The sequence below is a fragment of the Ceratotherium simum genome, chromosome 5 (genome assembly GCF_057802395.1).
Source record: "Ceratotherium simum simum isolate JZ-2026a chromosome 5, ASM5780239v1, whole genome shotgun sequence".
Classification (NCBI taxonomy): Eukaryota; Metazoa; Chordata; class Mammalia; order Perissodactyla; family Rhinocerotidae; genus Ceratotherium; species Ceratotherium simum.
The window spans coordinates 81,917,864-81,933,104 of record NC_141904.1 but is presented as its reverse complement, the minus strand read 5'-3'; the positions used below and the strand labels follow the sequence as shown (position 1 = coordinate 81,933,104).

At 38.3% G+C, this 15,241-nt stretch overlaps 1 protein-coding gene and 1 pseudogene across 1 annotated transcript in view; both read left to right on the top strand.

Annotated features, from left to right (window-relative positions):
* The first annotated feature begins 864 nt into the window (after positions 1-864).
* Positions 865-15,241, top strand: part of RAD18 (RAD18 E3 ubiquitin protein ligase) — a 257,812-nt gene continuing 243,435 nt past the window's right edge. The window contains exons 1-2 of the mRNA XM_087431391.1: positions 865-995; positions 5,055-5,136. Coding sequence (XP_087287517.1) covers positions 945-995; positions 5,055-5,136 — 133 coding nt within the window. The 5' untranslated portion in view covers positions 865-944. The remainder of the gene's footprint in view (positions 996-5,054; positions 5,137-15,241) is intronic.
* LOC147917108 (large ribosomal subunit protein eL31 pseudogene) lies at positions 12,605-13,067 on the top strand (annotated as a pseudogene).

The window sequence follows — 15,241 nt, the reverse complement described above, 5'->3', positions numbered from 1 at the left end:
TAGATAGTGTGTTCATTGCAACTCTTTGCAATAGTGAAAAACTGAAAACAACCTAAACATTCTTCAGTACGGGAGTAGATAAAGAAATTGTGTTACATCTATACTATGGACTGTGCAGCTATTAAAAAGAATGAGGTAAACCTATATGTATTAACATGGAGAGGTCTCAAGATGTATGATTAAATAAACAGAAAAACTCAAGTTGATAGAGCTATGCATTTAATATAATAACATTTGTGGGAAAAATCGTATCTATGTATCTGAATAGGAAATATCTGGAAGGCTACACAAAGTTAAGGTGGTTATCTCTAAAGAAAAGGAATAACTTTAAGTTAAAATTTTAAATTCATAAAAGAAAGAGCTCCCATTTGAAGTCCCGAGGCCCTATTTGTAGTCTGGTCAGTGACACCGCGTGAGGCAATGACAGCCTATTCACGTTTTTGAGCCAAAGCTTCCTCCTGTGTAAACCAGCAATAATACCTACCTCCTTGTGCTGTGATAGGGTGAGATGAAATAACATATATGAAATCCCCTGTTCAGGGCAAGGATAGATCACTAGAGCAATCAGGGAGGGTGACTCGAAGAAGGAGGCATGAGTCTAGACTTTGAAAGATTTGGCAAGGCCTGGATTTAGTTTGATTCCTGGTTGTCTTCTCCAATATTCAACAGTCATTTATTTATTAAAGGTCTGGTATGAAACCGGAAGCGGGCTTTTTAACTACTCACCTCTTGTCGCGAGCTGCCAAGCAGCAGCCTGGCGCGTGCGCAGTGAGAGCATCTTTGGCTGAGCTCCGCCCACGTACTACAACTCCCGGCAGGCTCTGCGCACGGTTTTGGCGCGTCGCGGAATACTGACGTAGCTCAGTAGCGCGGGGAATTTCGAGTGGAAGTGGAGCGCGAGAGGCCAGTGGTTGGCGGACCCCCCCGCCTCCGTAGGAGAGACCATGGACTCCGTAGTTGAGCCTCGGTGGCCTCCAGGCCTGGCAGTCATGAAAGTGAGTGCTTCGGGGAGGTTGGGGGCGCCCGGGTGTCCGCGGGAGGCCTGCCCCGCCTTGAGGAGGAGAAGGGAGGAGGCGCGAGCAGGGAGCTGGGCCAGGGTACCCGGCTCTGCTCTGCCGCTTGCCGACTGCGTGGCTCTGCGCCTCAGTTTCCTCCCCTGAGAAGTAACAGGGACAGGCCTCGGTCCCTTACGTGAGTTGAAGTTGGCCGTCGTATGGAACCGGGTATTCTGCGGTTCAGCCACAACCATAACACTGATCTCGAGAAAAACAGTTATTCTCAACAATGAGAATGACAATGACAACTAATCCTTCCTGAGGGCTTGCTATCTGCCAAGCATTATGTAAACTCTCGTAGTATGTTGGTTGAGATTTCCCAAAGTGACACCAGACGTGATTTTGGGTGGACCCTGCATCAAATAACATTTATTTAATCGCCTAGCGAAGCAGGTAGTCTCCTTTACATTCTCTTTGGTTTCTTCTAATTACACTCGGGAAGCCTAGCGCTGGTTTGTCCTAACTCCTCCCTAATGTCTCCTAACTCCTAACAGTTGTGCATCTCTCTTTTAAACAAAGAGATCAGGACTCAGGCTCAGCACTAGCCTTTCATTTCATTGAATTATTTCACTTAAATAACACATTTTTGTGGCTACTTTGTTTTTAGCAGGGCATATCAGTTTCCATTTACATTAGTGGTGATCCCTGGATTCCTGCTAGGTTTAGTCAAGAGCGAATACCCTTTGCTGTGCTACCTAAGAATCAGTTGCTTGGTTTTGCTCCCTGCTCGGTGATTATTTCAGTTTGTGGCTGTGGGCAAGATCGCGTTCTCGTTTTGTTCCTCAGTTTTGTAAACTTGGGGATTATGGTACCTGTCCCACTGACTCGTAAGGCTGATTTTGAGAGTCAAGTAAGGGGACTTGAGAGAGGTTAAAGTAAGTATAAGGCCTTGTTTGTCCTTCTGACATCAGTGTCATCTACAGTGTTTGGGGACTTGAGATATCCCCATGGTGAAAAGCTGACATTGTGGAAGGATCCACGAAAGCTGTAGTTTTGAAGTTGTGGTGGCCTTGGCACCAAGCTGCAATGGAGAAGAGCATAGATTTGAGTTCCAGTGCTCCTGGGTTAAATCTGGTCTCTGCCTCTTATTTAACCGTGTGATGGTGAGTTACTTACTTAATCTCTCTGAGCTTGAATTTCCTCAACTCTAAACCTGAGACAAAAATAAACAGTTTATAGGGTTGGTTAAATGAATTGATGTATCTGGATAGGGATCCTATTTGGCTTTTTTCATTGTGCATAACTGAGTGCCTGGCACATAGTGGATGCTCAGAAATTGTTTGCTAGTTGATTCAAGGTGTCTGGAAGGTAGTAAGCATTCAATTATATATCTTTATTGTTATTATTAGCCCTTCACGTGTTAAGTGTTTCTCCCCTCCTTTGTATTTGTTGTTGTGAAGACTGAATTGGATAAAGGAAGTGAAAGCTCTGTAACTTGTAAAGCACCTGCTTTGTAGATTTAAGCATATTTTACATATTTGTATATTCCATATGTTCTTTAGAGGCACGTTCCACATCTCCTCTGGTTTTAGTATGTCACCACAGCACTTAATACAGGGACAGCACCAGAGAGTGTTCAGTGATGGAGTTGATTGAGCCCATATTAGAATCATGGAATCTTAAGGTTGGAAAGCCAGCTCCCTCCAGTATTTTAATCCCTTTTATAGCATATCTGCCAATTTCTCATCTAGCTTTTGCTTGAACTCTTCCAGGGACGAAGAACTACCTGCTCCCGGAAGTAGCTCTGTTTGAAGTTCTTTCTTATGTTGAATAGAAATCTGACTCCTGAATCCTTGGTTCCAGACCTAGGATCCATGGAAAGACTTTGGTATCTGAAATTATTTATAAAATTTTTGTCTATGTGTATGTTTTTCTGAGAAGAGAGTCCATAGTTTTCATCCATTTTTCAAAAGGATCTGTAACCCAAAAAACTTAAGAACCTTTGCTCTAATTATTTAGTCTTTCCACCCGTTCCCCACTTCCCCTTTTTACTTTGTCTCTCTAAGTTAAAGAAATCCTGGGCAATCCACTTGACCACTCTCTATTCAGGCTATTTTTTTTTTTTTTGGTTGAGGCACACGTGGTATGCATGTTACTGGCTTGAAATGGCATGACTAGAAATTTATACAGGCTTGTTACAACTCATTTGATGTGGTGTCACCTTCCCCAAATTTTGCTCAGCAGATCTATCAGAGCCACTCCTCCGGAAGAGGATGGTTATGTAGAAGCAAGTTCAACAGAGTCGAGGCCAGGGCTCTGGCTTCCAGCCCTGCCTCTGCTCTTAACTGGTCTTCAACACAATCCAGCTTTTTGTGTCAGTGCTGGCTTACCATCCAAAATAATGGAAGATTTTGGCATTTTAATGTTTATTTCTCTAGTTTTATTGTAACAAAAATTTCTATTTTTGACAGATTATAAATGTAGCATGTGTGTATAGTAGAAAAACATAAAAATTCAGAGTAAGATAAAGGGGAAAATGAAAATTACCCATCATCCTGCCATCCAGAGATAACCACCGTTTAACGTTTTCTATTTTCCTTTAGTTTTTCTTGTGTGTGCCTTGTGCACACACATACCTGCAATGTGTATATGCATTTAAAATTTGGGGTCACTTTGGAGTCAATTTCTTGAGTTTGAGCCAGCCACTTATAAGCTCTGTAGGCTTCATCTATAAAACTGGGATACAGATGCTATAGACTTCCTAAGATTGTTATGAGATTAAACTGTATAGTTCTATTATTATGCATTATTGTCGTAGATTTGTTCTCTGATTTTTTAAAGTTTCCTTTAAAACATAAACATTTTCCCATGGCATTAATTATTCTTTGAAAGCATGTTTTTTTTTTTTTTAATGACTATGTAATATTTCATTATATGGACTATTGGTGACATTAGTCGTTTTTGTTGTATTTTAAAAATTTAAGTAATATACCCACATGGTTCAAAAAATACGTGAAATGAAAAGTAAAAGTCTACCTCCCAACTTGTCCCTCATCTATCCAGTTTCCTGACCCTTGTAACCATTATTTATTACTTTCTCAAGTATCCTTTCAGAATTTTTTTTTATATAAACGATAAAAATAGAATACATTCTTATTTCCCCCTCCCTTTTTAACAAAAGGTAGCATACCATATGTACATCCTTTTTTCAGCTATCTTGGTAATCTTTCCATATCAGTGCATAAGAGAGCTCCCTCTTTTCTTTTTTTGTCTCTTACATATCTGCTCAGTAGTCTATTGAATGGAATAGCATTTTATTTTAAAAGGTTTAGAAGATTTTAGGTTGTGAGAATAGATTCTTTCCTGTTTGGACTGCATTCCGGGTTGACACACATCTATCTGACTTTCCAGGTGGCCTACTTCTTCACCTCCCTCTGCTGTCCCTGGCCCCAGCTCTGGCCAGGGCTTCCTCATTTGGCTCCACCGTGTCGGAACCTATAGTACTGTGTAGAAAGCACGGGACTGACCGCCAGTAGGGAGACGGGAAGTTTACTTCTGGCATGACTCATGCTCAATGTGTGTGCCTCCTTTAGATACAAGTCTGCTCATTTGTGAAGTAAGGGTTTTAACTAGATAATTTCTAATGTTTGGCTTTGGTATTCTCTGATTTGGTTCTTAACCTCTGTGGTGACTGTAGGATTGGGGTCTGAAGAGGAGGATGCTTGGAGTAAGAGCTGGAAACACATGGAAAGTGGAGCAGGAATAGAGTAGCGTTTTTGTGAAGGGTCTACCATATGAACAGGAATCTGTACAGTGTCAGCTTTGTCTGTTCAGAGCATTTTGGGTAACCTGAGATTTGAATGTGTAGGTCACATGGGGGAGGTTTTTCTCTGTTTCTCAAGATCTACTGCAGTTTATGTGGAGTTCGCTTTTGAGTTTGTGTCTTTGACAAAGGAGTATTACTAAATTATTTTTTTAGGGTATAGAGAAGGAGTTCTGTGGCAGACGTTCCAATCTTGGTGTCTTTTTGATAGCTGTATATGCATTTTTGCATTTCAGACAATAGATGATTTGCTGCGGTGTGGAATTTGCTTTGAATATTTCAACATTGCGATGATGATTCCTCAGTGTTCACATAACTGTAAGTATTGTTTCCGTGAGTTAGTAAAAATGTATTTTTCTTTTTCTTTTACGTAAGGTAATGTTAATTTAACACCAAAGATAAGTACACATATATGTTTCTCACCTTTAGCTCCTCTATCTTGAAGTTTTTGGATCTTTTCCGTCACCTCCCTCTTGAATATTGAATTTTTTTAAGACTCCTGTATTTTCTACCACCTCCCTCCGATATTTTGATGCCTTTTGTAACATTTATGGCAATAAAGATTTTGGTTATGATATATGGTTCATTTGCCGTGCACTTTTAGATGTTAAATTTCGGAATTTTTGTTTTTAACAGAATAACAGATAGGTGGTTCAACCAAGTAGTGTAGAATTTCAAAGTTTAAAAATCCAAGTGGGAGAATTCTACCAGTGAAGAGCATTACAGACAGTTTTATCACTTAACTTGCTGTGTGATGCACTTAACTTGCTGTGTGATGCACTTAACTTGCTGTGTGATGCTGGAAAGGCTCAGATATTGAAATATGCTTGTATGAGTCTAGTGTGTAAGTATGTTTTATACTGTAGTTTGAAGTATTTAGCACATAGGGGTGACTTGTCATTTTTCAGGAGCTGGCTTATGGATGATCCAGGTTCATGATTTTTCTTGCCCTCTATTCTCCAGTTGACTTGTCTTGGAAAGTTAAAAAAAAAAACAAGTTAGGTTTAAAAAATGATTTTAGTGGATAGTAGTAGGTTGGGTGAAAAAGTTCTTATAGAGAGACATCATGAGAGGATGGCAATTGTAGCAACACAGGCGTTAGAGATATACTTAGGCTTGACTCTTCACTCCCTGCTTACTAGGTGGGTGAGTTTGCAAATGCCCAACATTTCTTCAAAAGTAAAAATCTGATAAGTAATTTCTACCTTAGAAAATGATTGTGAGGGGCTGGCCCGGTGGCGCAGGCGGTTAAGTGCGCGCGCTCCGCTACCGTGGCCCAGGGTTTGCGGTTCGGATCCCGGGCGCACACCGATGCACTGCGTGGCAAGCCATGCTGTGGCGGCGTCCCACAAAAAGTGGAGGAAGATGGGCATGGATGTTAGCCCAGGGCCAGTCTTCCTCAGCAAAAAGAAGAGGATTGGCAGATGTTAGCTCAGGGCTGATCTTCCTCACAAAAAAAAACAAAAGAGAAAATGATTGTGACAATTATATGCAGAGCCTGGTGTCTGGCACATTATAGGCTCTGAATAAATGTTAGTTTCCTTCTAGGCCAGATTCACATTAGTAACCAAGATAAATTTTGGAGATTGTTTCTAAATATATGTTAAAAACATCTTTTTTAGGTATAATTTACATACAGTAAACTGCATCCATTTTAAGTGCACAGTAAAGTGTACAAGTGTCAGTGAGTTTTGACAAATGTATATACCTTGTAACCACTACAGTTAACATAGTGAACATTTCTGTCACCTGTAGAGTTTTCCCCATCTCAGTCAGTATGGCCCCAGGGAATCATGTGTGAGTTTGTTTCTGGATTCTTTTTTGTGTTCCATTGATCTGTAAGTCTATCCTTGTGCCAATACCACACTGTCTTACTTACTGTAGCTTTGTAGTAAGTCTTGAAGTCAGGCATTGTAAGTTTTCCAACTTTGTTTTTCTTTATCAAAATTATTTTGGTTCTTTTAGGATCTATGCATTTTATGTGCTTTTCCATATAAATTTTAGAATCGGATTGTCAATTTCTGCAAAAAAGCCTGCTGGGGTGTTTGTTGGGATTGCACTGAATCTAAAGATCAATCTGGGGAGGACTGACATCTTCACAGTGTTGAATCTTCAATATAGGAACATGGTATATTCCTCCATTCTTTAGCTTTTCTTTAATTTCTCTCCACAATGCTGTTTATAGTTTTCCGTGCACAGACCTTGCATGTAGAAATACAGTTTTTTATGTTGACCTTTTATCTTGTGATCTTGCTAAATTCACTTTTAAATTTCAGCATCTTTTTTGTTGAGTCCTTAGGAATTTTTACATACACAATCATGTCATCTGTGAATAAAGACATTTTTACTTCTTCCTTTCTAATCTGTGTGCCTTGTATTTCTTCTTGGTACACAGGCTAGTATCTTTAGTACAATGTAAATAGAAGTAGTGTGGGTGGATGTCCTTTTCTTGTTCCCGATTTTACAGGGGAAGCATTCAGCCTTTTAAGTATGAGCTTAACTATAAGTTTTATCATATTCTTAATACATTTTCATAAATTTATCAAGTTGAGGCTGTTCTTCTATGCTCTTAATTAGCTGAGAAGTTTTCTTAAAATCACGAATGGGTGTTGAATTTTGTCAAGTTTGTTTTCTGCATCTAGGAGATGCTCATATTATTTACTTCCTTTATTTTATAATATGATTAATTACATTGATTGATTTTTAAATATTAAAACAATGTTGAATTCCTTTCAGGAAATTTGTCGATTTAATCTAAGCTGTTGAGTTTATTGGCATAGAGTTTTTAAATACTATTTCATGTCTGGAGGATCTGTGGTGATGTCCCCTTTTATTCATGTGCTGGAAATGTGTGTTTTCTCTTTTTTCGTTGATTGATCTAGCTAGAGGCTTATTAATTTTATTGCTCTTTTCAAAGAACCAGCTTTTGGTTCATTGTTTTCTATATTTAACCTTTTTTATGTTTCATTGATTTATACTCTTTTTTTTTGGGCGGGGGGAGAGGGAGGAAGATTAACCCTGAGCTAACATCTGATGCCAATCCTCCTCTTTTTGCTGAGGAAGACTGGCCCTGGACTAACATCCGTGCCCATCTTCCTCTACTTTATATGGGACACCGCTACAGCATGCTTGACAAATGGTACATCAGTCTGCGCCCAGGATCCGAACCTGCGAACCCCGGGCTGCTGAAGCGGAGCACGCGAACTTAACTGCTATGCCACCGGGCTGGCCCCAATTTACACTCTTTTATCTTTATTGTTTCCTTTCTTTTACTTATTTGAGTATAATTTGCTTTTATATTTCTAGCTTCTTAAGGTAAAAGCTGAGACCATTGACATTAGACCTTTCTTCTTCTTTTTTTTTTTTTTTATAATTTTATTTATTTATTTATTTTTCCCCCAAAGCCCCAGTAGATAGTTGTATGTCACAGCTTCACGTCCTTCTAGTTGCTGTCTGTGGGACGCAGCCGCAGCACGGCCGGAGAAGCAGTGCGTTGGTGCGCGCCCAGGATCCGAACCTGGGCCGCCAGCAGCGGAGCGCGCACACTTAACTGCTAAGCCATGGGGCTGGCCCTCTTCTTTTCTAATATAAGCATTTAAAGTTATAAATTTCCCTCTAAGTGTTTCTTTAGCTGCATCTCACAAATTTTGATATGTGTGTCTTCGTTTTTATTTAATTTAAAATATATTCTAATGTCTTTTGTGATTTCTTCTTTGACCTATGAGTTATTTAGAAATCTGCTGTTTAATTTCCAAATATTTGGGAGTTTTCCTGATATCTTCATATTGCTAGTGGCTAATTTAATTATGTTCTGGTCAGAGAACTTAATCTGTTTGATTTCAGTTCTTTAAAATTGTCTGAGACTTGTTTTATGGCCCAGTATAGGTCTTTCTTGGTTGTTTCATGTATACTTGAAAAGAATATCTATTCTGCTGTAGTTGGGTGAGGTGTTCTATCATTGTTATTTAGGTCAAGTTGGTTGATAGTGCTCTTTAAGTCTTCTATATTTCTGTTGGTTCTCTATTATTTTATCAATATGGAGAGAGGAATGTTGAAATCTCCGACTATAATTGTAGATTTGTCTGTTTTTTCTTTCACTTTTATCAGTTTTTGCTTTGTGTATTTTGAAGCACTTTTATTAAGTGCGTACACATTCGTGAGTATTTTGTCTACCTGATGAATTGACTGTTCTCATGAAGTGTCCTTCTTTATCCCTGGTAATATTCCTTCTTCTGAGGTCTACTTTTTTCTGGTATTAATGTAGCCACTCCCACTTATTTAAGATTAGTGTTTGTATAGTTTTATCTTTTTCCATCCTTTTACATCTAACTTACCTGTGTCTTGATATTTAAATTGAGGTTTTTTAGACAGCTTATATTTAGATCTTGCCCTTTAATCCAGTCTGACAATATCTATTTTTACTTGGAATATTTAGAGCTATATTATTTAATACAGTAGCTGCTAGCCACATGTGGCTGTTTATGCTTTAATTAAAGTGAATTAAAGTTAAATAAAATTAAAACTTTGGTTTCTCAGCTGCATTAGCCACATTTCAAGTGCTGAATAGCCCCAGGTGGCAGGTGGCTAGTGGCTACCGTATCAGACAGTGCAGATATAGAACATTTCCATCATTGCAGAAAGTTAATTATTGATAAAGCTGGATTTAGATGAACTACCTTGCTTTTTGTTTTTATTTGTCCATCTATTATTTCCTCTCTTCCTGCCTTTTTAAAAAAATAATTGAACACTTTTTAAAGTATTAAATCTTTTTCACAAGTGACTTATTAGTTCTACCTTTTTATTTTATTATTTTAGTGATTGTTTATTTATTTATTTTGTGAGATCAGCCCTGTGCTAACATCTGCCAATCCTCCTTGTTTTTTTTTTTTGCTGAGGAAGACTGGCCCTGGGTTAACGTTTGTGCCCATCTTCCTCCACTTTATGTGGGATGCTGCCACAGCATGGCTTGACAAGCAGTGCGTTGGTGCGTACCCGGGATCCGAACTGGCAAACCCCGGGCTGCCGCAGCGGAGCACACGCACTTAACCGCTAAGCCACGGGGCCGGCCCTCATCCAGTGAAGTTTTCATTGCAGTTATTGTATTGGTCGTCTCTAGAAACTTCATTTTTAAAATATCTTCCATTTCTTTCCTCATTAGGTTTATGTGTAACCTAATGTGTAGGTGTGTGTATTTTAATCCTTGGATATATTGAACATATTTTTAATAGCCAGTTTACCTCCCTATCTGTTAATCCATTATCTCTGTCATTTCTAAGTCTGTATCTGTTGATTGATTTTTTTTTCCCCCCTCCTGGTTATAGACCACATTTTTAATTAATTAATTTATTTTTTAGTGGGGAAGATTGGCCCTGAGCTAACATCTGTTGCCAGTCTTCCTCTTTTTTGCTTGAGGAAGATTGTCCCTTAGCTAACCTCTGTGCCGGTCTTCCTCTGTTTTATATGTGGGCTGCTGCCACAGCTTGACCTGATGAGCGATGTGTAGATCTGCGCTTGCGATACGAACCTATGAACTCCAGGCTGCTGAAGCAGAGCATGTGAACTTAACCACTATGCCACTGGGCCAGCCCCTATAGACCACATTTTCTTGTTTTTTACATGTCTGGTAATTTTTGATTGGACGCTTGCCACTGTAGTGTTTACATTTTTGAGAGTCTAGATTTCGTTATATACTTTATTGGAGTATTGGGCTTTGTTATTGGCAGGCAGTTAAGTTACTTGCCTGTCAGATTGATCCTGTCAAGTTTTGTTTTTAAGGTTTGTTAGAGTGGGTCTAGAATAGCCTTTTCTATAGGGCATTTTTTGGGAGGGGTGGTAAAAAACACATAATGTGAAATCTACCCTGTTAACAAATTTTTAAGTGTACAGTATAGTATTGTTAACTGTATGTGCGTTGTATAGCAGATCTTTAGAACTTTTTCGTCTTGCATGACTGAAATTCTATACCCATTGCAGAGCAACTCCCCATTCCTCCCAACCCCCACCCCTGGCAACAACCATTCTATTTTCTGCTTCTGTGAGTTTGACTAGATACCTCATATAAGTGGAATCAGGCAGTGTTTGACCTTCTGTGATTGGCTTGTTTCATTTAGCTTAGTATCCTCAAGGTTCATCCATGTTGTAGCATACGACAGGATTTCCTTCTTTTTTAAGGCTGAATAATACTCCATTGTATGTACATATCGCATTTTCCTTATCCATTCATGTGTTGGTGGACACTTGGGTTGCTCCCACCTTTTGGCTGTTGTGAATAATGCTGCTAGGAACACGAGAGTGCAAATATCTCTTTGAGATCCTGCTTTCAGTTCTTTTGGATAAATACTTAGAAGTGGGATTGTTGGATCATATAGCAATTCTATTTTTAAGTTTTTGTGGACCTCCATAGTGTTTTCCTTAGTGACTACACCATTTTTCATTCCCATCAACAGTGAACAAGTGTTATAATTTCTCCACATTGTCACCAACACTTGTCATTTTCCATTTTTTTGGTAATGGCTATCTTAACAGGTGTCAGGTGGTATCTCACGTGGTTTTGATTCACATTTCTTGAATGATTAGTGATGTTGAGCATCTTTTCATATACCTGTTGGCCATTTGTATGTCTTTGGAGAAATGTCTGTTCAAGTCCTTTGCCCGTTTTTAATCAGGTTATTATTTTTTTTGTTCCTGAGTTACAGGTGTTCCTTACATGTTTTGGATATTAACTTTTTATCAGATACATGGTTTGAAAATATTTTCTTCTATTTTATAGGTTGTTTTTTATTCTGTTGATTGTTTCCTTTACTGTGCATAAGCTTTTTAGTTTGATGAAATCTCACTTGTCTGTTTTTGCTTTTGTTGCCTGACCTTTCAGTATTATATCCAGGAAATCACTCCCAAGACTAATGTTATGATGCTTTCTCTCTGTGTTTTGTCCTAGGAGCTTTATAGTTTTAAGTCTTCATTCTTTTGCATGTGGAAATCCAGTTTTCCCAACATCTTTAGTTGAAGAGACTGCCCTTTCACCAGTGTGTACTCTTGGCATCCTTGTCAAAGATCGTTTGACTTTATATGTGTGGGTTTATTTCTCTGTTCTCTCTACTGTTCTATTGGTTTGTATTTCTGTCTTTATGCCCATAGCATACTTTTTTGATTACTGTACCTTTGTAATATGCTTTAAAGTCTGGAAATGTGAGGTCTCCAGCTTTGTTTGCCTTTCAGATTGTTTTGGCTATCCAAGGTCCTGTGTGGTTCCATATGAATTTTAGGATTGATTTTTCTATTTCTGCAAAAATGCCATTGGGATTTTGATAGGGATTGCATTGAATCTATAGATTGCTTTGGGTAGTATGGATATTTTAACGCTATTAAGTCATCTGGTAGATGAACGTAGAATGTCTTTCATGTATTAGTGTCTTATTTCATTTTTTTCAGCAGTGTGTTATAGTTTTCAGTGTACTCATCTTTTGCCTCCTCGGTTGAGTTTATTCCTAAGTATTTTATTCCTTTGGATGCTGTTGTAAATGAGATTATTTCCTTAACATTTTTTCTGGATTGTTCATTGTGAGTTTATAGAAGTGCGACTGATTTTTTATTGTTGTTTTAGTATCCAGCTGAATACATTTATTTTCTGAAGATGTTTAATTGCTGAGTTCCTTTATTAGTTCTAACAATTTTTTTGTGGAATCTTTAGTTTTTTTTACATATAAGATCATGTCAGGCGACCCGGAAGTGGTACTTGCGACCCTGCTTTCCCTCTCCCACAATACCCCGCGCTCTTCCTTTTCAACCTGGGCCCGGCAGAATGGCTCCCGCAAAGAAGGGTGGCGAGAAGAAGAAGGGCTGTTCTGCCATCAACGAGGTGGTGACCAGAGAATACACCATCAACATCCACAAGCGCATCCATGGAGCAGGCTTCAAGAAGCATGCCCCTCAGGCACTCAAAGAGATCCGGAAGTTTGCCATGAAGGAGATGGGAACTCCAGATGTGCGAATTGACACCAGGCTCAACAAAGCTGTCTGGGCCAAAGGAATAAGGAATGTCCCATACTGTATCGGTGTGCGGTTGTCCAGAAAACATAATGAGGATGAAGATGCACCAAACAAGCTCTATACGTTGGTTACATATGTACCTGTCACCACTTTCAAAAATCTACAGACAGTCAATGTGGATGAGAACTAACTGCTGATTGTCAAATAAAGTTATAAAACTGACTAAAAAAAAAAAAAAAAGATCATGTCATCTGTGAACAGAGATAATTTTACTTCTTCCTTTCTGCTTTGGATGTTTTTTAGTTCTTTTTCACGTTTAATTGCTCTAGCTGGGACTTCCAGTAGTAGTCTGTTGAATAGAAGTGGCGAGAGTGGGCATCCTCTCCTTGCTCCTGATCTTAATGGAAAAGTTTTCAGTTTTTCACCATTCCTTATGATGTTAGTTGTGGACTTTTCCTATATGGCTTTTATTATGTTGAGGTAATTTCCTTCTTTTCTTATTTTGTTGAGTGTTTTTATCATGAAGGGGTGTTGAATTTTGTCAAATGCTTTTTCTGCATTTATTAAGATGATGTGATTGTTATTCTTGTTCTGTTAATGTGGTGTACCACATCGAGTGATGTGCATTATATTGACCCATGCTTACATCCCAGGAATAAATCCCACTTGATTATTGTGATGATCCTTTTAATGTGTAGGTGAATTTGGTTTGCTAGTATTGGTTGAGGATTTTTTTTTTGCTGAGGAAGATTGGCTCTGAGCTAACATCCATGCCCATCTTCCTCCATTTTTGTATGTGGGATGCCACCACAGCATGGCTTGATGAGTGGTGCCTTGGTCCACACCTGGGATTCGAAGCTGCGAACTCTGGGCCGCTGAAGCAGAGGGTGAAAACTTAACAGCTACGCCACCAGGCTGGCCCCTGGTTGAGGATTTTTGCATCTATATTCATCAGGGATATTGGTCTGTAGTTTTCTTGTATTATCCTTGTCTGGCTTTGGTGTCAGAATAATGCTGGCCTCATGAAATGAATTTGGAAGTGTTTCCTCCTCTTTAGTTTTTATGAAGAGTTTGAGAAGGATTGGCGTTAATTCTTCCTTTAACGTGTGGTAGAATTCTCTGGTGAAGCCTTTTGGTCCTGGGCTTCTCTTTGTTGGAAGGTTTTTGATTACTGATTTAGTGTACTCAACAGTTACAGGTCTGTTCAGATTTTCTATTTCTTCATAATTCAATGTGGGTTCTATGTTTCTAGGAATTTGTTAATTTATTCTGAGTTATCAAATTTGTTGGCATATGATTGTTCACAGTAGTCTCTTATAATCCTTTTTATTTCTGTGCCATCAGTTTATGTCTCCTCTTTCATTTCTGATTTTATTTGAGTCTTCTCTCCTTTTTTCTTAGTTTAGCTATGGGTTTGTCAATTTTGTTGATCTTTTCAAAAACCAACTCTTAATTTTATTGATTTTTTTTCTGTTCTTTGTTTGTTTCTGCTTAAATCTTTATTTCCTTCCTTCTCCTAACTTTGGGCTTAGTTTGTTCTTTTTCTAGTTCCTTGAGGTATAAAGTTAGGTTCTTTATTTGAAATCTTTCTTCTTTTTTAATGTAGGCATTTACTGCTATAAACTTCTCTGTTAGTAGTACTTTTGCTGCATTCGTAAGTTTTGGTATGTTGTGTTTTCATTTTCTTTTCTCTCAATATGTTTGCTCATTTCCCTTTTGATTTCTTCTTTGATCCATTGGCTGATCAGGAGTATGTTAATTTCCACATATTTGTGAATTTTCCAGTTTTCCTTTGCTTTTGGTTTCTAGTTTCATTCCATTGTGGTCAGCAAAGATACTTGGTATGACTTTAATCTTCTTAAATTTGTTAAGACTTGTTTTGTGACCTACTGTGATTTTTCCTGGATAATGTTCTGTGTGTATTTGAAAAAAAAAAAAGCATTCTGCCCTTGTTTGGATGTTCAGTATATGTCTTTTAGATCCATTTGAACTACAGTATTGTTCAAGTTCTCTGTTTCCTTATTGATCTTCTATCTGGTTGTTCTATCTATTATTGGAAGTGAGGAGTTGAAATCTCCTACTGTTATTGTGTTACTGTCTGTTTCTCTCTTCAGTTCTGTTGATGTTTGCTTCATGTATTTGGGTGTTCTGATGTTGGGTGTATTATACTTACAATTGTTATATCTTCCTGGCGAACTGACCCTTTTATCATTACATAATATACTTCTTTTTCTCTTATGACAGTTTTTGACTTAAAGTCATTCTGTGTGATATAAGTGTGGCCAACCTGCTCTCTTTTGGTAACTGTTTGCATGGAATATCTTGTTCCATCCTTTAACTTGCAGCCTCTGTGTGTCCTTAAATCTAAAATGAGTCTTTTGTAGAAAGCATATAGTTAGATCTTGTTCTTTTTCATCCATTTAGCCAATTTATG